Consider the following 23,048-nt stretch of genomic DNA (forward strand, 5'->3'; position numbering starts at 1 on the left):
CACTCCAAATTCTACCACCTGAGCAGTGACTCCACTTCTGGGTTTTTTTTCCTGCTGATTTAATTAAAAATAAATCTCAAAAGATTTGTCTACCCAGGGATGAGTTTCAATTTTCAGATGTCAGCAGCGAAGATTATCGGAATGAGCTACATACACTTGGCAAGACTATTATGATTATAATTCAACCTGAAAGTAACTTATTTTGATGTTCAGGCAACTTAATGTCATTGATAATGTGATTGTTTCACTTGATGTCTTTTTTTTTTGCCAGTCTTCGGCTGGGGCTCAGGGCCTGAGCATTGTCCTTGGACTTTCTCAAGGCTAGAGCTCTACCACTTGAGCCTCAGCACCACTTCCAGCTTTTTTCTATGTATGTGGTACTGAGGAATCGAACCTGGGTATTCGTGCATGCTAGGCAAGCGCTCTACCACTAGGCCAAACTCCTGGCCCATTGATGTCCTTTTTTATTCCTCTCTGCCCTTTTTTATTCCTCTCTGCATTCAATCCTTTTCTTCTCTGGAATTCACTGACTACTTTTAAGATTTCCTTTTTTTATTTTTCCCATCCTGGAGCTTGAACTCAGGGCCTGGGCAATGTCCTTGGACACGTTTTGCTCAAGGCTAGCACGCTCTGCCACTTGAGCCACAGTACCATTTCCAGCTTTGTGTTGTGATTCTGGGGAACCAAACTCAGGGCTTCATGCATGCTAGGTAAGCACTCTACCACGAGGCTACCCTCTTGGCCCACTGGGCTACCCTTCTGGCCCCTTAAGATTTTCTTCTATCCTCTCTCTTCAATGTTATGTTAGCTAAAAATCTATTATTGTAGTGGTTGCCTTAGGTTTCAAGTACACATCTTTAGCCTGTCACCAATTGTATTAACATTTTCTAGGAATGCCATATCAAGACATCAGAAACTGTATAAAGATATGTATTTTCTTGTAAGGCAGGAACCCTAAATCAAAATGTTTTTTCCCCAGTCTGCTGGCCTTGGGTTTTCTAAACAGCTACCTTCCAACTATATCTTCCCATAGCCTTTCTCTGTGTGTTCAAATCATACATAGTATCTCTTTCTTGTTTTATAAGGCCAATAGTCATACTAGATTAAGGTTCCATCCTTATGATTTAACCACAATTAAACCGTAACTAATTTAAGATTTCTTGTCCTAATAGACACATTAGGGTTTAGGGTTTCAACATATATGAATAGAGGATGGGCATAATTCAATCCATAATACTTATCACCATCTAATTATCATTACTATCTCAGATACAGTCGGAGGTCACCAATTGTACTTACATTTCTCCTCTCAGACATTATGTTCTTGTTCTATTTACATGTTTATAAATAATTAAATTCACTGTCACTACTCTGGGTCTCAAAAATTACCTTTTAATCTTAAATAAGATTTTTGTATTTACTCACAGTTTATGATGATGATCCGGATTTCCATATGGAATTATTTCATTCTGTCTAGTAAGTCTTCTTTTGGTATGTATTGAAATAGATCTGTTGGTAATGAATTCTTTCCAGCAGAGTCTATACATGCAGCCCGGACTGGCCTTGAAATTAGTGTTGTAATTATAGAAGAAGTACGCGACCAGGTCTGTCTCACTGTCAGATTTTAAATGTCTCAAAGCATTTACTTCATTTTCTCGTTTCCTCCTTTCGTTCTGCAGTACTAGGTAATGAACTGAGGGCCTTGGGAAAACACTGAACTATATCCCCAGCTACTTTGCTATTCACAAAGTAAATGTATAATAAATTTATGATTCACAATAAATAGAACCTTTCACCAACATAATGCTTACAGCTTACATAACCCCAAAATTAACAATGCTACCTACAATAACTATATACTCAATTTGAATTTCACCATCTTTTTTAGGTACTCATTTGACATTTCTAAATTTTTCAAAATACAGAATTTTAGGCTGATCTTTGCCTCTTCCTATATTTTAAAGATACTGCTTCAATACAGATTAATATGTATCTATGACATACAAACCCTCAGCCTAATTTTAATTATGTTCTAAAATCTAAGTACCAGTGACTGTATACAGATTCCCTTCTTGAATACTTGTTTGTTAAACATATCATATAAAATATGATGTAAAAATCAATGTTAATAAATTATTTAAATTTTAAAAAAAGATACTGCTTCAGTATCTTCTGGTTTACAATATTTCTTTGGCTCCTGAAAAATGGTTGTCTTTTCTCTAAGACTGTTTCTTTGATGTGGCTAGGTTTAACTTTTTTCATGTTTCTTGAGTTTGAGGTTCATATGACTCCTTTGATGTATGAGCTTACAGTTTACCTCACATTTGGAAAATACTTGTCCATTATTTCTCAAGTTTGTCCTTTTTTGGGGGGGGTCGTCAGTCATGGGGCTTGCACTCTGGGTCTGGGTGTTGTTCCTGAGCATTTCAGCTCAAGGCTCTCAACCTATACCTAAAGCCACAGCACCACTTCTGGTTTTACAGTGGTTCATTGGAGATAAAAGTCTCATGGTCTTTAGTGCCCAAACTGGCTTTGAACCATGATCCTCAGATCTCAGACTCCTGAGTAGCTAAGATTATAGGCATGAGCTATCACGCCCAGCTACAAGCATTTTTTTTAAACAACCGCTTGCCTCTCTAGACCTTCCAATTACTAGTATATTGAGTCATTGGATGTTATTCCACCTCTTTTTCTCTTTAAAAGCACTGCTCTAGACACTGACACACAGTACGACCAAGGGAGAAATCTCAAAGGCGCAATGCCTATGTGTAATTGATCATATAAAATTCACTGAAATAAAATAACCTTAGGATCCTAATGGTAACGAAGTTTTTTTTCTTTGTTGCTGTTTTTTCCCCCTTGTCTTAGTTGTTCATTTATAGCTCTTTGGGAGGGTAAGGTGGGTCACAGAAATAGAGAGATAAACAGTAAACAAACAGAGCAGTGTTTAAAATGAGCAATACAACTTGTGAATGGGGATGAGAGAGAAAACTAGGAGAGAAAGAAGAGGTGACATCGTCCAAAAGGAAATGTACTCCTACCTGACTTATTTAACTATAACCCCTCTGTATATCATCTTTACAGTAATGAGAGAGAGAGAGAGAGAGAGAGAGAGAGAGAGAGCGCACACGCGCGAGCAACCACTGTATGAGGTATTGTGTAAGATATACACACACACACACACAATGTTCATTAAGTTCACGTGATAGCTTTTCACAGGTGTACAATGTACCCTGAATTCAATTCCACAATATCAAAACAATATGAGCCTAAGCAACATTACCTACAATGTATTACATACTATTAGTCTACATGGAAAGTTATATAACTAATTAGAACAATACAGTAAGCACTAGGAAAAAAGTGGGACCTAAGTAGGACAATGCTGTTACTGCTCAAGTACAAATACATAAGTTGAATATTAAAGTGACAAGTTTGCAGGTCAGGGAGCAATACAGTACTTGCATAGCAAGAATGAAGCTGTAGGGCCGGGAGTTTGGCCTAGTGGTTAAAGTGCCTGCCTAGCATGCATGAAGACCCGGGTTCGATTCTGCGGTACCACATACATAGAAAAAAGCCAGAAGTGGTGCTGAGGCTCAAGTGGTAGAGCTCTAGCCTTGAGAAAGTCCAAGGACAGTGCTCAGGCCCTGAGCTCAAGCTCAGGACTGGCAAAAAAAAAAAAAAAAAAAAAAAAAAAAAAAAAAAAAAAGAATGAAGCTGTGAAATCAAACTTGGGTACCACAAAAAAATAAAGACAATGATCAATTTTCCTAAGTAAAGACAAAAAAGGGCTGGGGATATGTATCATCATAAAATGCATGTTCAAAGAGAATGCCCAAGAGAGAAGCCAGGAAAGTCTTGTATCTGTCATGGTACTTGAAAGGGACTGCACGTAGTTCAATAGGTCTACAAAAATAAATGAAAAGACAACAAAGATGAGAAACAACGAAGGTGAGAATTAAGAACAGATAACAAGGTAGTGATTTGAGAGCTAAGACCAGAAATAGGAAAACACACGAGAGAGATCCAAATTTTAAGTCAGTAACAAGAAGAAACAACTTGAAGTAGTACAAACAAGTTTTTAGAAGATGAATTATGTGGTAGGTCAGAAGAATAAATTTTTCTGTCAGTTCCGGTGCTTGAACTCAGGGCATGAGCACTGTCCTTGTGCTTTCTCAAGGCTAGGGCTCTACCACTTGAGCCACATCACCACTTGTAGCTTTTTCTGTGTATATGATAACAAGAAATAAAACCCAGAGCTTCATGGAATCGATGCGAGCACTGTACCACTACACTACTCTCTCAGTCCCAGGAATTAAGCTCAGAAATGAATAACATCAATAACAAAGCTAGTGAATGGGCAAATTATTTTATGAATGAGTATGTTCTGATATGTGTGAATGAAAAACATCTGACAGCAAAGGAAAGTTATTAAACTAGAAAGACAGCTGATAAGCTGGGAGATCATCTAGAATACACCAGACAAAGGCCTAATATCCAGAATATACAAGGAGCTCAAGAATTACTATCCCTAAAGCTAATAAACCAATCACTAATGGACAAGGAAACTAAGGAGAGACTTCTCAGAAGAAGAGGTAAGAATAGCAAAGAAACTTAAGAGGAAATGGTCATTACCCGTGGCCATAAATTAGGAAATGCAAATCAAAACAACTATAAGATTCCATCTCACCCTAGTTCAATTGGCCAATATAATGAATTCAAAAACCAAATGCTGGTGCAGATGTGGGGATAAAGGAACCCTACTGCACTGTTGGTGGGAATGTAAACTAGTAAAGCCACTACGGACATCACATCTGAAGATTCCTCAAAACACTAAAACATGAATCTTCCCTGTGACCAAGTCATACCAATCCTAAGCATCTACCCAGAATCACAAACCAGAATACCATAAAGATATTTGTACATCCATGTTCACTTTTGCACTAGTCACAATAGCCATGTATGGAAACAGCCCCGACCTTAACAGATGAGTAGATAAAAAAAAAAAAAATGTGGTACCCATTCACAATGAAATTTTATATAATCATTAGAAAAACAGTATGTCATCTTACAGGGAAATGAATGGACCTAGAACTGTATTAAGCTAAGCTCAAAGACACAAATGGCACATGTGTTCTCTCATCTGCAGAAGACAGATCTAAACTACCAAGACATGATAAACTACAGGTCTCTAGACATTCACACACAGTAAGACAAAGGAGGATATTCTATTTTCTTTTTGCCAAACCTGGGGCTTAAACACAGGGACTGGGCACTGTCCCTGAGCGTCTTTTGCTCAAGGCTAGAACTCTACCACTTGAGGCACAAAGCCACTACTGGCCTTTTCTGTTTATATAGTGGTAAAGAATCAAACCATGGGCTTCATGTATGCTGGGCAAGCACTCTACCCCTAAGCTACCTTCCCAGCCCACAGGAAGGATACAAAGGAAGAAATACAAAGACAATGCTTATGTGCCTCGCATCACATGGAAATATTTATATAACTAAACTCCAGAAATGGAAAGAAGAGGTCTTTCTTTCGTTGTTTTTTTTTTCTTTTTATCTTGTTTGTCTTCCCCTTGGGGGAACACAGAAATGGAGGGATAAAGGGTGAACAAAGTAGCAATAGTACTACCAGCCACTATGCTGAAAATGAACTACATAACTTGTGGGCGGGGATGGGAAGAGAACCAGGTGTGGCACTGAAATATATTCATTGGCTGACTCATACTAACTGTAACCCCTCTGTACATCACCTTTACAATAATAATAAAATCATATTAAAAGAAATTGGCAAATGGACAATGGAGTCAGTCCCATAACATGTCCAATGATCTGAAAGTTCTCATTCACTTAGAATATTCTGCTGGATGTATTAAAGTAACAATAACACTTAATTTATTACCCAAACCTGCACTATTTTAAGATCTGTAAAACAAAATGAAGTTGATTTTAGTTCATGTAACATTACCACGAGGCACATCTTAACTTGTCATACTCTTGAGTAGGTTGCTAATCATGCATTTCTTTAATCCTTTCATGCACACTGTTATCTTATTCTTACAGGAAAGCAAACATTAAGCCCTGTCTAGAGCTGGAAGTGTGGCCTATTGGTAGAGTGCTTGCCTAGCATGCCTGAAACCCTGCCTGGGTCTGATTCCTTGGAACTAAAGTGGTGCTGTGGCTCAAGTGGTAGAGACTTGAGAAAGCCCTGAGTTAAAGCCCCTAGGACTGGCAAAAACAAAACAACAACAAAAAAAAACACCCACAAGCCCCTAAAACATATCAAATGCCACTGGCCCTACATAAACTATCAAGGTGCTACACACACATAAATGTAACTACAGACCAAATTCCAAATAAATGTGAACAAAGATCAATTTTAGGAGAAAAGGTGAAACAGGTGAAATTGGAAGAATTAGTATCCATCATGTGCTTAAAAATTGGAATCCTTACAATTCTAGAGTAGTAACGAAGTATTTCAACCACAAGTAACAGCATTAGAATTGTGTAATCCTAGAACTAAGCAGAACTCCTGAATTCACATATAGATGTATAGGGCAGATGGAAGTAAAAACTAAAGAAAAGATCATAGGGAATCTGCACAAAGGTTGCTGATGTCATGACTCAACTGATCTACTTACTGTGGGGACTGATATAAGAAGAATGTAAAACAGAAAAGCTTGGTCACTGAACAACCATATTAAGAAATAATTAAGCACTGTTGGCTGCCACCCATAACCTCAGCTACTCAGAAACAACAGATCTATCATAGTTCCAACCCAGTACAGTCAAGAAGTCTATGAGACTCCTACCTCAAATTAACAAACAAAAAGTCTACAGTGTGGCTGTAGCACAAAGTAGTAGTGCTAACCTTGAGCAAAAAACCTCAAGGGCAGTGCATAGGCCCTGAGTTTCAGCCCAAGGACCAGAACACAAGCACACACATGGAGAAAATTAAGACCATCATGCTAAGAAGATTGCACAGAATCAACGACTACCTGGCCATGTCCTTGGGCTTTTTAAAGCTACTGCTCTACCACTTGAGACATAGTACCACTTCCAGCTTCTGTGTACTTTACCACTAGGCCACACTCCTAGCACACACAAAATATTTTACAAGGAAAAAAAAGAGCTTGGTAGTGTGCTTGAGTAGCATACATGAAGCCCTGGGTTCAAGTCCTTGGTACCACACAGAAAAGGCCAGAAGTGGCACTGTGGCTCAAGTGGTAGAGCACTAGGCTTGAGCACAGAGAGGCTCCATGACAGTGCCCAAGGACTGGCAAAAATAATAAAATAAAATAAAAATAAAAAGCATGATCCACTTTTAAAAAAAATGTATTGAAGAGTTTAAATTACCACAAAATTACACATTACTCGAAAAAATAGAACTAGAAAGCATGAGCACGGTGGCTCATGCCTATAATTCCAGCTACTGTATTAGGCAGCAATCAGGAGGACCTCAGTTCAAAGCAAGTTCAGGCAGGTTAGAGGGTAAGATCCAATCTCACACCTCTAGTTCCAGCTAAGTGAAATGGGTAAGTAGGAGAATCATCAGAGCAAAGAATACTTTAAGGGAAAAATTAATGAAAACAAACAAGAAAAGAGAAAAAGACAACCTTTAGAATAAAGAATAATAAACAGCTATCTCAATCCACTGCAGGAAAAAAGACAAGTCAAAAATTAATACAAGCCAGGAATGGTGGCTCACGCCTGTAATCCTAACTAAAATCTGAGGATCACGTTCAAAGCCAGCCAGGCACTAAAGTCCATGAGACTCTTACCTCCAATCAACCAACAGAAAACTGAAGTGGCACTGTGGCTCAAGGGGTAGGACTGTAGCCTTGAGCTGAAGAGCTCAGGGACACTGCCCAGGCCCAGAATTCAAGCCTCACAACTGACACACACACGTACACACACGTGCACATACACGCGTGAACACACACGCACGCACAAAACAAAATCAAATAAATCAAACAAGTGTTACAGAATCAGTCATAAATGTAATTTCCTCCAGATGTCTGAGGAAGGAAAATGAGCATTTGAGCCATCTCCCACGGAAAAATAAAATGAGAAACTGTGGATTTTCTCAGACTCCAGCAAGGATAACAAGGGTCTTGAGAATTAACAAGATCATTATGTGCAATGTAAAAGATCCCACATGATTAGAACCAATGTATGTCAGATATATAGTATGCCAGATATGCTGATACATAAGAAGAGACAGCCTTGGAAAGGAGGATAAGGACAGATCCTAAGAAGAGTTCACAAAAAATATAGACTTTTATGGAAAAGTGGTATATGTAACCTGCCCTGGTGGCTCACACATGTAATCCTACTACTCAAGAAGCTGAGATCTGAAAATCTCAGTTCAAAGCCTGACAGGGCAGATGACTTATTGAGATGCCCATTTCCAATTGAAAAGCTTAAAAATAAGGAGTTGGGAGGCTGGGAATGTGACTTAGTGGTAGAGTGCTTGCCTAGCATGCATGAAACCCTGTGTTCAATTCAACACTACCACATGAACAGAAAAGACTGGAAAAGGTGCTATGGCTCAGTGGTACAGCGCTAGCCTAGAGCAAAAGAAGCTCAAGGACAGTGCCCAGACCCTGAGTTCAAGCCCCATTCAAGGGGAGGAGGGGGAGGAAAAGTAGGGGGAAGAGGAGGAGGAGCTGGAGATATGAGTTCAAGTGGAAGAGTGCCAGCTTTGAGTAAAACAGCCAAATTCAACCCCAGTACCAACACAGCAAAAAGAAAAAAAAAAGCCTAACTGTATCTGTAGTTGCAAAAAAAAAAATAAAAACTAAGGAAAAAAATACCGCAGACTTCTGTAAAACAGAGACATAAGGAGGTTAAAGGCAGACAATATAATAGGAAAAATCTCAGGCTTTAGAATTAAATATATACTGAATAGAATCTTAAATTCTACCACCTACCAGCATTACTTTTATTTGGGTTGTGGGATTTGAACTCTGGGCCTGGGCACTGTCCCTGAGCTCTTCAGCCCAAGACTACCACCCCTACCCCTTGAACCACAGTGCCACTTCCAGTTTTCTGGTAGTTACCTGGAGAGAAGAGTCTCATAAACTTCAGTGCCTGGTCTGACTTTGAACTGTGATCCTCAGATCTCAGCCTCCAAAGTAGCTAGGATTACAGGTGTGAGTCACCACACCTGGCGAGCATTACCCTTTTCTAAAGCATAATTTTCATATTTGTCAAATACAATATAAAATGACTGTCTTTCAATTAATGGGCAGGCAAACCTACCTACAATGGGGGGGAGGGCATGGAGGGAGGAGAGTGGAAGAGGTGCTCAATTCTGATGGCTCAGGCCTATAACCCAAGCTACTCAGAAAACTAAGATCTGAGGACTGCATTTTGAAGCCAGCCCATGTAGCAAAGTCAGTGCAACTCTTATCTCCAATAAACTACTCAGAAAAGACCAGAAGTGGAGCTGTGGCTTAAACAATGAGCAAAAGAAACTCAGTGTCTAGGTCCTGAGTTCGAGCCCTCGGATTGCCCCATCAACATTAAAAAAAAAAAAAAAAAAAAAAAGACAAGAATTACTCGTTGGATCCCCCCATTTGGGGATTATACACATAGACAAGATAGTTTTATCAACATTTCAGGCAGCCACACAAAGAATAAACCTTTTTCTGTAAGGCTACAAGAGATCAAAGAAAGTATTTCTTTGGCTCTCTAATAGGAGCAGTTAGAAACAGATACATTCATTTTGATTATTTTTATTATTTTTATTATCTTCCAATAATTATACATAGGAAAAAAAAGCCGGAAGTGGTGCTGAGGCTCAATTGGTGGAGCTCTAGCCTTGAGAAAGTCCAAGGACAGTGCTCAGGCCCTGAGCTCAAGCCCAGGACTGGCAAAAAAAAAAAGAAGTTTCAATTCAACATGTGAATTTATATGTATGGTGCATTTTGATCTATCACACCCTCCCATCATTCTCCCCCACCTACCCCAATGCTACCATTCTCTCAAGGTTCCCAGTTCTAGTTTCATGTATATTACGCTGATACTCATATACATTGAACAGATGGATTAAGTGAAAACATACACCAGTTTTATAAATATCATGTGCAGTATATAGGATAGAGAATCATAATAGGTTCTTTGAAAAAAAATAAATCAAAAGATTACTATAAAATGAAAGGATGGGATTAACAACATGATACTATAATCATCTATAATATTCCACCACAAAAGAAAATAAATGCAACGTGAATAATTGTATTGCCTCCTAACCTTCAAACACTCTAAACTGATAGGTTATTGTTTATATTTTGCTGGCTGGTTAGTTTTGGTTTTCAGATGTATAAAAATGAAGTGGGAAAAGTCCAAGATTAAGAAATCAATGTAAAAAAATATTTAAAGTCTAGAAAGAAATAAAATGTCACTGTAATAAGAACATACAACAAGGAAAAAGCACTTGTCTTTTAAATATTACAGTTATGCCTAAATCACATATATTTCATGTCTAGAAATCTAGTTAAGCACTCTCATTCTCTAAACAAGGAGTCTTTCAAATATTTGGTTAAAGCATTAATGTAGTTCAACCAATTCTAGTCCTTTGTGTTGCAATTAGAGCATGAAATGAGATTTTGCATCTGACAAGTACAGCTTCAAAAAATTTTCCTCCTCTATTCTTCAAACCTAGCTCTCTAAATAAAAGCTTCTTCATTAAGCAATAACATTTAAGACAATAAGCTATTAAGACCAAAAGACTCCATATGGGAAAGCTTAATCTGGTATCTGACACAAATTTGCCATTTAAGAACACAGCTGGCCAGATACCAGTGGCTCAAGCCTATAATTCTAGCAACATAGGAGGCAGAGATCTGAAAATCAAGGTTTGAAGCCAGCCTAGGTAGAAAAGTCCATGAGAAGCCAGGGACAGTGGTTCATGCCAGTAATCCTAACTACTCAGGAGGCTGAGATCTGAGGATCAAGGTTCAAAAGCCAGCCCTGGCACAAAAGGACCTGAGACTCTTATCTCCAATCAACCTCTAGAAAATGGAAAGTGAGGCTTAGCTCAAGGACAGCGCAGTATCCTTGAGCTGAAGAGCTCAGGGACAGTACCCAGGCCGAGTTCAAGACCCAAGACCCACCAAAAAAAAAAAAAAAAAAAGAAAAAGCAAGAGACTCTTACTTCCAATTAACCACAAAAAGAGTGGGAACTGGAGTTGAGGCTCAAGTGATAAGAGGGCTAGTATTAAGCACAAAAGCTCAGGGATAGCATCCAGGCCCTGAATTAAATCCCCAGGGCCACTGCAAAACAAAACAAAAAAGGCTATTAATTTTGAAAATAAATGTTTCTTTTCTTCCCTTTAGCTGACCTAAGAAAACAAATGGAACAAAATAATAATAAAAAGACTAGTATATCTGACTGAAAAATCCATTTAATTTTTTATGGCAAAAATTAAAATAGGGGCCGGGTGTTTGGCCTAGTGGTAGAGTGCTTGCCTAGCATGCACGAAGACCTGGGTTCGATTCCTCGGTACCACATACATAGAAGAAAAAGCCGGAAATGGTGCTGAGGCTCAAGTGGTAGAGCTCTAGCCTTGAGAAAGTCCAAGGACAGTGCTCAGGCCCTGAGCTCAAGCCCAGGACTGGCAAAAAAAAAAAAAAAAAATTAAAATAGCATTAAAAGATAAGTATCAAACAAAACCAAAAATTGCTATCAGACTAATTTATATACAATTGATATGAAACTGATTTATATTTTCTTCTACAATAAGACTGCAACCAAAAGAAAGACATACACAGGGGGGAGGGAGGAGGGAAATGGGGACCATGACATGAGAAAGGGTATCAATATTTGTGAAGTAATGTACCTTCTATCTGGTGAATATAATGTAACCCTTCTATTAATTACAATAAAAAATACATGAAAAAAAGACATACAAAATACTGGCACACCCTTTACTCTCCAGAGCAAGAAAGTAAGAGAGATTCAATGAGTATTTTTCAATACTTTAATATGTGACAAATCCATGGGGGAATTTTATAGCTTGTAACACTGTAAATATGGGGATAACATTCCTAATGTTCTTAAAAGAAAATAACTATTTGAAGTATGAACTAGCAGTTAAGTATATAAACTAGCAGTAGTACTTAAAATGTCAATCAGGTTCCGATGACACCAGCTCAGTTGTTCACACATTAAATTATTCTACTAGCTGTTTTAATTAAAACTAAAGCATAACAAATGTATATTCTTATTCTAACTTGGGGAGGCACATCAGAACTATCAGTAGAATAAGGGCAGGGAGGTCAAAATAGTGCCCATACCTTTGCTCTAGACAGTGCTCCATCACAGGTACTTTAAATAGCTTGGGACCAATGTATTTTTGGACTTTTTGAAAACTGATCATCATCCAATTAAATCTCTCCCACTGATCTCAAAGAAAAATTTAGTTAAAACTATATTGTTTTCTTATTTCATATACCCAAAATTTTCAAACGAAGTATGCTGTTCCCTTATTTTCCCAAAATCAACAGGGACAAATGTTGTATTTTGTTATATTCCGGGAATAATATCTTTACTCTTGTATCCAAAGCAACACAAACATTGCTACCATATTAGTACTAAAGAAAATAAAATATTGAAGGACTTCTTTTGAAGTTAGATATAAAACCAAGTTATTAACTTTGTTAATATGTTGCTACCTCTAAGTTGAAATTCTGAAAGAATTATCTACTATATAAAAATTATCTACTATATAACTATCAAATACTAAAAAGTCATAATTATAACCAAGTTAAAATGGAATAAAAATTATGTTATAGGTCATCAAAATGTTAGGTAGTCACTGACCTACAAAAAGTCATTTTCATTATTTAGCATTGTTAAGATTGTCAGAGACTGACATCTGTAATAACTCTATGAAAACATTGCTGAAGCTATTTTCCTTATATGGTTTTTATTCCCTACTAAAAATGTGCAAAAGCACAACACAGAATTTTTCAATGTTCAAATTCTGAATAATGAAACTTTCTATAATAGATTTTACAATATGGCTTGAGTATCAGTGCCGTAAGTAACTTGGATATGCTTTCCATGTTTGATCCCTAGCACTAATTTAAAAAAAGGGAGGGGGGAGTCCTCAAATATTAACAAAATTGAATATGGGAAATGTAAAAGGAATGAAAGTTAGATACCAGTGGCTCACACCTGTAATCCTAGCTACTCAGCAGGCTGAGATCTGAGGATTGCAGTTTGAAGTCAGCCAACGCAGGAAAGTATGTGAGACTCTTCTCTAAAATAAACTACTCAGAAAAAGCCTTAAGTGGCCTGTGGCTCAAGCGGTACAAAGCGGCATACAGACATTGCCCAGGCCCTGAGTTCAAGCCCCAGGACTAGCAAAAAAAAAAAAAAAAAAAAAAAAAAAAAAAAAGGAGGAGGAAGAAGAAAGAAGAAATATACTTTCCTAATAAGCAAGGAAAAGGCAAAACTCTATTAAACATAGTAACATTTAATTAGACTGGACACAGTCACTCACAACCATAATCCCAACTTCTCAGGAGATGGGAATTAGAAAAACTTTAAGTTCAAAGTCAACTAGGGCAAAAAAATTAGTGAGATTCCATCTGAGCAAAAAAGCATGGCATAGTAGAACATGATAGCCCCATGCAAAAAACAGAGACCCTGTTTGAAAATAACTAAAAAATAAATAGGCTAAGGATGGAGTCCTGAATTCAAATCCCTCAATATAACCTAAAATCACTTTGTGAATGGGTTACTAACCTTACCATGAGGTCATTTTTTCTAATTACCTATTACCAGCTGAGCCATGCAATTCTTTGACACCCACCACCCCACACAGACACAGAAAGCAGCCAAGATATTCACTTTCAAAAAATGTCTAATAAAATTATTTTTTACCTGTAAATTGTTTTCTGTGACTCTGTTCCACCAAACCATATTGATGGGTACTCCTGATTTACACCTGTCAGCAAGGCAGCCAATAGGGTTCTTTGCTTTCCGTGCCTTTGATCCCATCGGAACTAGCCTCTCCTCCAGCATCCCCAGGCGATACTTCCTTGGCTAGGAAAAAGAAGGAAAGAGACCAGGCCACTCCTACATCCCCACACTAATCTAAACTAAAGTAACTCATGTACAGACGATATCAGGAATGGTGGGATAAGAAACAAGGAAAATCTAAGACATTCTAACACTCCCACCAAATCCCACCCCTCATTCCTAATACATGGTACTAACAGAATGAGTGATAATGTGAAGCGTTCGTTGTTTCAGATACACTGTAACCTGATTTTGTGGCTATTTAATGAAAAAAAAAAATTAAGCAAAGTAAATACCTTGCCACTATCTCCCCCACTGGAACTTACCTATTTTTACTGTATTAATGAAGAAATGGCTTCAAGAATATACAATTCAAATTTTAAAATTCTGCTCTTTATCTTTGTTAGCAATTCATCTTACTACTTTATTTCCTAATGAAAATCATCCCCCAGGTTTAAGGAAGCTAGCTGCAGATCCTAAGCAATGACATAAAAAGTCCTACTGCTAGGTACCAGTATTCACACCTGTAATCCCAGTGGCCTAGAAGGCCGAGTCCCTTCAAAAGCCTACACTGGCAGGGAAGTCCCTGAGACTCTTATTCCTAACCAACCACCTGGAAAGAGAGTTGTGGCTAAAGTGGCTCAGTGCTACCCTTGAGCAAAAAAGCTAAGGGACAGTGTCCAGGCCCTAGGTTAAAGCACCTGGACGAGGTACACACATGCGCACGCACACGTGCGCACACACACACACATACTTGCACATACTTACATATTATACATACACACATACATGCATATATACATGCATACACACACTTACAAAACTTCAATTTCCTGCGTGGGGAGCAGGAATATTTCTGCCTTTTTTCCTCATTTCATTCTTGCTTTATCCTGTCATACTAAAATCCACACTAAAACATTCTATCTTGTGAGATTTTCTTTGTGAAACTTCAGGAAATGTTCTTTGTGTCCAGAACCTGTGATTTTGAGTATAAACCAAGAAGCTCAGGAAAGCCCTAACCTATCATCTTCCTGATGACAGTGCAGAAATGAAACAGAATGGAAGCTTAGAAAACAACAAAGGACCATTCTTTTTCTTCCAAATTCTGCATACAATGCTACAATAAATTAATTCTCCTATGATGGTCATTCACACTGTTTCAAATTGTTACAATCAATTCTTCTTGAACAATTTTGTACATTAAAAGAAACATTTTACTTCTGTTCAGTAAGCCAGAGTACAAGAGTCACTATGTCTTGAGTGTGTATTCAATCTAAGGTAAATAATTTCAAGCTACAAATACTACAAATTTCAATGACCTTTCAAAACTCAGTAATCTGAATTTCTAATGAACTATCCAATAAAATCATTAATTCATTAAGCTAATATATAATGTAGCAGGTAAGACATTTTAACAAGTTAGCAGAGCTTTACATGTGAGAAGTACTGGATGACAGGTTCTACAATCAATTTGCACTCAATTATATCATAAAGGGAAATGATTTCTCCTTCAGAGAATAAACTGATACATGCTTGAAAAGGTATGTTTTAAAACGTGAAAGAGAATTATGTTTACTCCATTCTGTCATGAGGTGTAATTACCCAAAATTAAAATTAAATTAAAATTAAATTTCTTTAAAACCATACACATACACCATAGCTAGAAAATGTCTTAAAGCTTCTGGTGTTAAGTGGATATTGTAGCTCTTGCCTATAATCCCAGCACACATAAAGCTGAGGCAAGAAGATCCCAACTTCAAGATCAGCCTGGGATACACAGCCAGATCATATCTCAAAATACCAAAAATTCGGGGCCGGGAGTTTAGCCTAGTGGTAGAGTGCTTGTCTAGCATGCATGAAGATCTGGGTTCGATTCTTCAGTACCACATACATAGAAAAAAGCTGGAAGTGGTTCTGTGGCTCAAATGGTAGAGCTCTAGCCTTGAGAAAGCCTAAGGACAGTGTTCAGGCCTGGAGTTCAAGCCAGGATAGCAAAATTATGTGTGTATGTGTGTTGTGTATGTACACATATATAATACACACCAAAATATATAAAGGGAATATAATATAAAAGGAATCAATTTAAAAAAATCTGATTAAGCCGGGCACAGTGGCTCACACCTGTAATCCTAACTAGTCAGGAGGCTGTGATCTGAGGATCAAGGTTCAAAGCCAGCCCGGGCACAAATGGACCTGAGACTCTTTATCTCCAATTAACCTCCAGAAAACGGGAAGTGGGGCTTGACTCAAGGGTAAGACAGTAGCCTGGAGCTGAAGAGCTCAGACACAGTGCCCAGGCTGAGTTCAAGCCCCATGACCCACAAAATAATAAAAAAAAATCTGATTTAATGTAAATTTCAAAAACTTTGCAAATAATGTTTATGGAAATTATTCTTTAAAAAATGAGATTCTCCTATTCACAAATGACTTGTGAAATACTGTCTTTAAGGTGAACAAAAACAAGTAAGCTTCTATTAAGAGAAGCAATGAGATTGCCTACCTACACATAATTAGAATAGTAGAAAAGAGCTTTATACAGATAAAATAGCTAAATTTTTATGCAATGTCTGATCAATCCAGTAGCCAGCCCTCTACACTGAGATTACAGAAAACTTCTGTGGATGAAAAGATGTATACTTCATTATTTATACCATATACTTCATAATTTATACCATACTCTGAGAAATTTTAAATCAAGTTGTTTCTAGCTAGTTAACTCCTTGGATAGAGTACAAGATTAAACTTACAAATTTTTGTATCCAGGTAGAAAACTAAGATTCTGACATATAACTGTTCCCAATGCAGGGAAAATATATATTTAAGAAAATAGGGCCAGGAGTATGGACCAGTGGTAGAGCTTGTCTAGCATTCATGAAGCCCTGAGTTCCATTCTCTGGTACCACATACATGGAAAAAGCTGGAAGTAGTGCTGTGGCTCAAGTGGTAGAGCTCTAGACTTGAGAAAGCCCAAGGACAGTGCTCAGATCCTGAGTTCCCCAGGACTAGCAATAAATAGAAAATATTGTGTGCAACCCTATCATAAAAGTACAACACATCAAAGTACAACACATCAAATACTTGTTTAAAATCACAACCTGCCCAAAATTAGCAGCCTGCCCAACTGCAGTCACTTTTTCACTCAGTAAATAAATGCAATGAATCTTTACAAATGTACATTAAGTACAGAAAGGGTTTTTTTTTAAACATATCCAATGTATAATCTCCCTAACAGCATTTTTTATATAATTATGTTTCTTACTTTTCCAAATAGGAACTCATTTACTGTTTGTTCCCCTCAACCGTAGGCCTAACTAACATCTTTCCTCTTAGAGATCTCCAAACATATACCTTTACAAAGTGTTTTTCAGTATACAGCCAGAAATTAAAGTCTAATGCAAAAATAAAAGCTCCTATGTAATACTGAAATCATCCAAAGTATCAGTACCAGTCAAAAATATCATAACAGGGTGCTGGTGGTGGCTCACGCCTGTAAATCTAGCTTCTCTGGAGGCTGAGCTCTGAGGATCAAGGTTCCAAGCCAGCCCTAACAAGAAAGTCCATGAGATTCTCCAACTAACTACCAAAATGCTAGAAGTGAAGTTATGGCTCAAGGGTAGGCAACTACCTTTGAGTGTAACAGGACAGAAACAGCGCACAAGTCCTGAGCTTAAGCCCCAGGGCCAGCACATGCATACGCACTCTCCTCTCCTTCTCACACACAACAAACCTCAATTTACAAAAGTCTTTTTTTTTTTGGGGGGGGGGTCAGTGGTGGGGCTTGGACTCTGGGCCTGGGCACACACTGTCCCTGAGCTCTTCAGCTCAAGACTACCGCCCTACCCCTTGAGCCACAGCGCCACTTCCCATTTTGTGGTGGTTAATTGCAGATAAGTCTCACAGTCTTTAGTGCCCAGATGGCTCTCAACCTCCAAGTAGCTAAGATTATAGGCGTGAGCCACCACATCTAGCAAAATGTTTGTGTGTATGTGGGAAAAATGAGCAGACACACTTATCAATAGATAAGCTGACCATTACAACTCATACCTGTAACATAAGCTACAGGGAAGCAGGAGACTAGAAGTTTTCTGAAATAACTAAAAATGCAAAGAAACTGAGTATGGTTCAAGTAGCCTTAAGTTTAAAACCCTAGTACCATTAATAACATAAAACTAGTTGGAATATTATTGCTTAGCAAGACAAAATAAACTTCTAAAAAACTGAAAACCCATCTATAACTTCTCATTATTTTAGAGTAGAACCAAAGTGCAAGACTTGGTAAAATAAAATGCTCACAATATTAAAATATTCAGTAAAAGGTTTTTAAGTCAATAAAGTTATTTCCAGCAGGGAGTTTGGCCTAGTGATGAGTGCCTGCCTAGCATGTACTAAGCCCAGGGTTCGATTCCTCAGTACCACATACATAGAAAAAGCCGAAACTGATGCTGTGGTTCAAATGGTAGAGCTCTAGCCCTGAGAAAGCCCAAGGACAGTGCTGAGGCCCTGAGTTCAAGCCCCAAGACTGGCACCAAAAAAAAAAAAAGTTATTTCCACAATAAGCCATCACTTGTAATGAAAGTTATTGTTTTAATATATTTCAGTCCCTTACCCAAAATAATCATCAATATAAAATACCTACTTGGCTTATATGCAAAAGATTTCCTTTGGCTTCAATTCAATCTTGAAGTGAAAAGCAAGTATTTGCACACCTGGTCCTAATCCTATAGCCATGCACCCAATGCCTATAATCCCAGCTATATAGAAAGTGGAAGTACAACAGAGTATCAGGCTAGTCACCCCAGCAACATTACAATCGTGTTATTTTAGCTAAGCCTGAAATTAATCAAATCATTTAAATCTAATTGGCATGCTTTCAATCATGAAAACCAACAATTAGAAGATGTATTTCAAAGAAATAAAAGTTTCTCCTGTCCCATTTTGAAGATGAAAGAACAAATTTGAAGATTGTTAACAGACTTAAGTAAAACAACATGGTGTTGGCTAAATTCACCTTAAACTTAGGCTGACATGTCTGGCATGTTAACTTCCTAGAAAAACAGATGAACCACCAGTAAGTAGTTCATAATACCAGTTATTACATTTTGTAAATAGATCAACCATAGTAGAGTATAAGGAAACTAATCAGCATAGTAGGTCCAAGATTTGTACCATAGTTTTACTATGCTATTATTAGTAGTATTATTATATAAAAACCAACTCAAAAATCACCCAAGGTAGAAAAACCAAGGGATGATTGTGGTAACAGTCCTATATATTGCACAAGGGATCAGTTCATGTTTAAATATGGTAAAGTCAAAATTTTTATAACCAGAGCCAGGAGTTTAGCCTAGTGGTAGAGTGTTTGCCTGTCATGCACAAAGACCCAGGTTTGATTCTTTGGTACCACACACACAGAAAAAGCTGAAAGTGGTATTGTGGCTCAAATGGTAGGGCTCTAGCCTTGAGAAAGCCCAACGACAGTGGCTTAGGCCCTGGAACTTAAGCCCAAAACTGGCAAAAACAGTAACAACAACAAAAACAACAAAAAAAACTATAACCACACACACCTTTAAAAACAGAAACTTCTAGCCAGGGGCAGTGGCTCATGACTGCAATCCTAGCTTCTCAGGAAGCTGAGATCTGAGGATCACGTTCAAAGCCAGCCCAGACACTAAAGACTGTAAGACTCTTATCTCTAACTAACCACTAGAAAATCAGAAGTGGCACTGTGGCTCAAGAGGTAGGGCAGCAGCCTTGAGCTGAAGAGGTCAGGCACAGCCCCCCAGGCCCAGAGTTCCAAGCTCCACAACTGACAAAATAAATCAATTAAATTAAATTAAATATAAGGGGCTGGGAGGAGTGGTGCTGTGGATCAAGTGGCAGAGCACTAACCCTGAGGAAAGCTCAAGGACAGAATTCAGTACAGGACTGACAAAAAGCAAAACCTTCTCTGGAGTTTTTTTGTTGTTGTTGTTGTTTTTTAATCAATAAGACAGAATTCTCTTGCAATCCTGAACTTGAATCTATTTCAACAAAGTAAATGTTCACCACACACTGCACCACACACCGGATGCTGGTAGCTCACACCTGTAATCTTAGTTTCCAGGAGGCTGAGATCTGAGGACTGCAGTTTGAAGCCAACCTGCACAGAAAAGTCTATGAGACTCATCTCCAATTAAGAGCTAGTAAACTGTAAGTGGAAGAGCACTAGTCTTGAGCAAAAAAGCCTAGAGACAAAGCCTAGGCCCCATCTAATTAAGCAAAAAGCTTAAAAAGTACCAATTAAAAAACAAAGTATGGTACACAGTTGAAGTCTTCATTTACTATAACAAAATTTCATCTGTTCTTCCCAAAGTACAACTTTATACTAACACAATCCTAGAAAGTCAACTAAAACAACTAAGAGGACTGGAAACAAGGGTTAGTGGTAGAGTATTTGTCCGCATGCATGAAGCCCTGAGTTCAATTGATTCCTCAGTACTACATAAGCAGAAAGAGCCAGAAATGGCATTCAAGCAGTAGAATGCTAGCCTGGGATAGTGCCTAGGCCTAGTTCAAGCCCCTGGACTAGCAAAAAGAGAAAAACCCTTAACTCACTCATATTTCTATGTTTTTTCCTACAGTAATGATCATACATTTAAATTTCAATGAACGGCTACTTGTATTGGCACTTATTTTAATAAGAGATTTATAACTAAGGAAAAGGTTTATAACTAAGAATAAGAGGAAAATATTTAAATCTGCCAAAGTAAAAAAAAAAAAAACATTTTTAAGGGAAGTTAATTACTATTAAGTGTAGTCAAATCCACTAAATGAAAATGACATCTCCATTCAAAATTACTAACTAATCAAATTGGGGATTATTATGTTATTTTCACAGAAATATGGTTAATATTTTATTCCTTTTTAAAGCACTTAATACAAGACAATCTGAATTTGCATCACAATTCAAAACTGGTAGCATAAATTACTTGTGAAAGACCAAAATACAAAATGAAGGGGAGAATGTAAAAATCTAACTGCAGAAGTTTTCATCTCTAATTTACAAAGGGCACTTAAAACAATTTTTTAAAAAGGACAGTCCAATACAAAAGATGTAAAGAACAAACAGCAATAGCCAATTAAACACAAAAGATCAAAAGCACTAGTGATCCCAACAAAAAAACTTCATCTACAAAAGTACAAATATATAAAAGATAATTATATCCTGGTTTTTTTAACAGTGCAGAAAAATCAGAATCTTGTGATTAAGAATATAGATTTTTGCTATGTTCTGAAAAACTACTATTACAGTTGTACTCTTCCCGTTAGAAATTAACACTCAAGTAACATTACTAGAAAACTAGCCATAAAAACAAAGAAAAGTGCTTCATCTTCTCAGTTATCACCCATAGCCTCTCTCCACTCTCCCATACTTCTTCACCTAATCGTCACTGTACTCTCCTCATACTGCCCTAAGAGATTTTTTTCCTTTCATATGAAATATAAATTAATATTGCCATTTTACTCTAGGTAAATTACCTAAGTTTTTAAATCTTCCAATCCTAAAAGTCTTGTTGGAACGATTAAATAACAAAAGATGAAACCTTTCTTTTTTTGGGGGGGGGGAGGGTCATGGGGCTTGAACTCTGGGCCTGAGCGCTGCCCCCTGGGCTGGCTTTGAACCACAATCCTCAGATATCAGCCTCCAGAATAGCTAGGATTACAGGTGTGAGCCACTGCACCCAGCAAGACATTTGATTTTTAACAGAATATTTAAGTTTTCTATATTAACTATAATGGAGACCACAAACCATACAATACAAATAAAATCAAGTTTGATCTTCCCTGTTATAGCGAGGAAAAAAATAGAATGCTTAGGAAATGAAGGACTTGAGCACCTCAAGGGACAACACCTCAAGGGACATCCTCTTACCATCCACAGCCCTACTTCTCAGACTGGCTAATCCCAAGTGAGTAAAAAGAGCTATTTACTTAGTAATAGCTTATTTCCAATCAAGACTTGAAAATGACTAGCCAACATTATGTACCATTAACAGTTACCATTTACTGGGCCTTCTGTGCCAAGCAATACATCCCACATTCCTCAAAGCAAAGATACAAATATGGATTTTTTTTTTCATTTTGAAAAGAAAGAAACAAATGGTTTACAGTTTAAAGACACAAAAATAACCAGTGAAGAAATGGAGATTCAAATCTAACTGCCTTGTATCTAACTCCAAAATTTAAAATCTTAACTATTACCTAAATCTACTGGGTTAGTACTATTCTTAATGTTTGCTTTTTGAAGTAAAAGGATCTGAACCACTATAAGTAGGAATCGTGCCTGGGTGTTCCCCTGCCTAGCAACTTAGGACTCCACAATTCTACCATTTATATCTCTGAGTTTAAGCTTTATCCCCCTCCCCACCAGAACAAAACTAAAAGTCACCTTTTTAAAATCTTAGAGGAGAATGTTTTAAAAATAAAACTCAATGTTAAACTTTCAGAAAATATAAAGTATTTGTCTCCAGTAATCTTTGAATCAACAGATACAGAAATGTTTAGAAATGGGCAAAAGAAGATACAAATGGGCTCACCACACCATATGAACTGGCCACACTTTCTCATTCTGAGGAAGGGCCAATCAAAAAACTGTAAATAGCTTTGGTAGTTGGTTTTGGGGTTTTTGTTGGTGGTGGTTTTGCTTTAGGTGAAGTAGCAAACAGAATAAGAATATGACTACGTGAATTAAAAAAAAGATAAAGATAAAGTAGGTCATTAGCTCAACAGAAGGCAAGAACACCAGGCACAAAAAATGAAGACTTCTCAAGGATTTAAACCAATCAGATGTGTAGCTGATCTATACACAGACTTGGCCAAAATCATTAACTTTCATTGAACATCTATCTTTGTTGGGTTTAGTTCCCAGAGAAGTTCTTAAACTCAAAATTTTGCTTGTCTAGATCACATTTATAATCCTGCAACTCAAATCTCTTTGTAACAGTCCTTTCACTCATCTGAGCAGGAGTTC

The 23,048-nt window shown here is 37.5% G+C and overlaps 1 protein-coding gene across 4 annotated transcripts in view; it reads right to left on the reverse strand.

Annotated features, from left to right (window-relative positions):
* Positions 1–23,048, reverse strand: part of Pan3 (poly(A) specific ribonuclease subunit PAN3) — a 135,624-nt gene that overhangs the window by 88,544 nt on the left and 24,032 nt on the right. For 2 of the 4 annotated variants that reach the window (XM_090342333.1, XM_090342336.1), the window contains one exon: positions 13,901–14,062. The exons of the other annotated variants lie outside the window; for them this stretch is intronic. In XM_090342333.1, coding sequence (XP_090198459.1) covers positions 13,901–14,062 — 162 coding nt within the window. The remainder of the gene's footprint in view (positions 1–13,900; positions 14,063–23,048) is intronic. 4 annotated transcript variants of the gene reach the window in all.

The sequence above is a fragment of the Megascapheus bottae genome, chromosome 11 (assembly GCF_031878675.1).
Source record: "Megascapheus bottae isolate mThoBot1 chromosome 11, mThoBot2.hap1, whole genome shotgun sequence".
NCBI classification, from domain to species: Eukaryota; Metazoa; Chordata; class Mammalia; order Rodentia; family Geomyidae; genus Megascapheus; species Megascapheus bottae.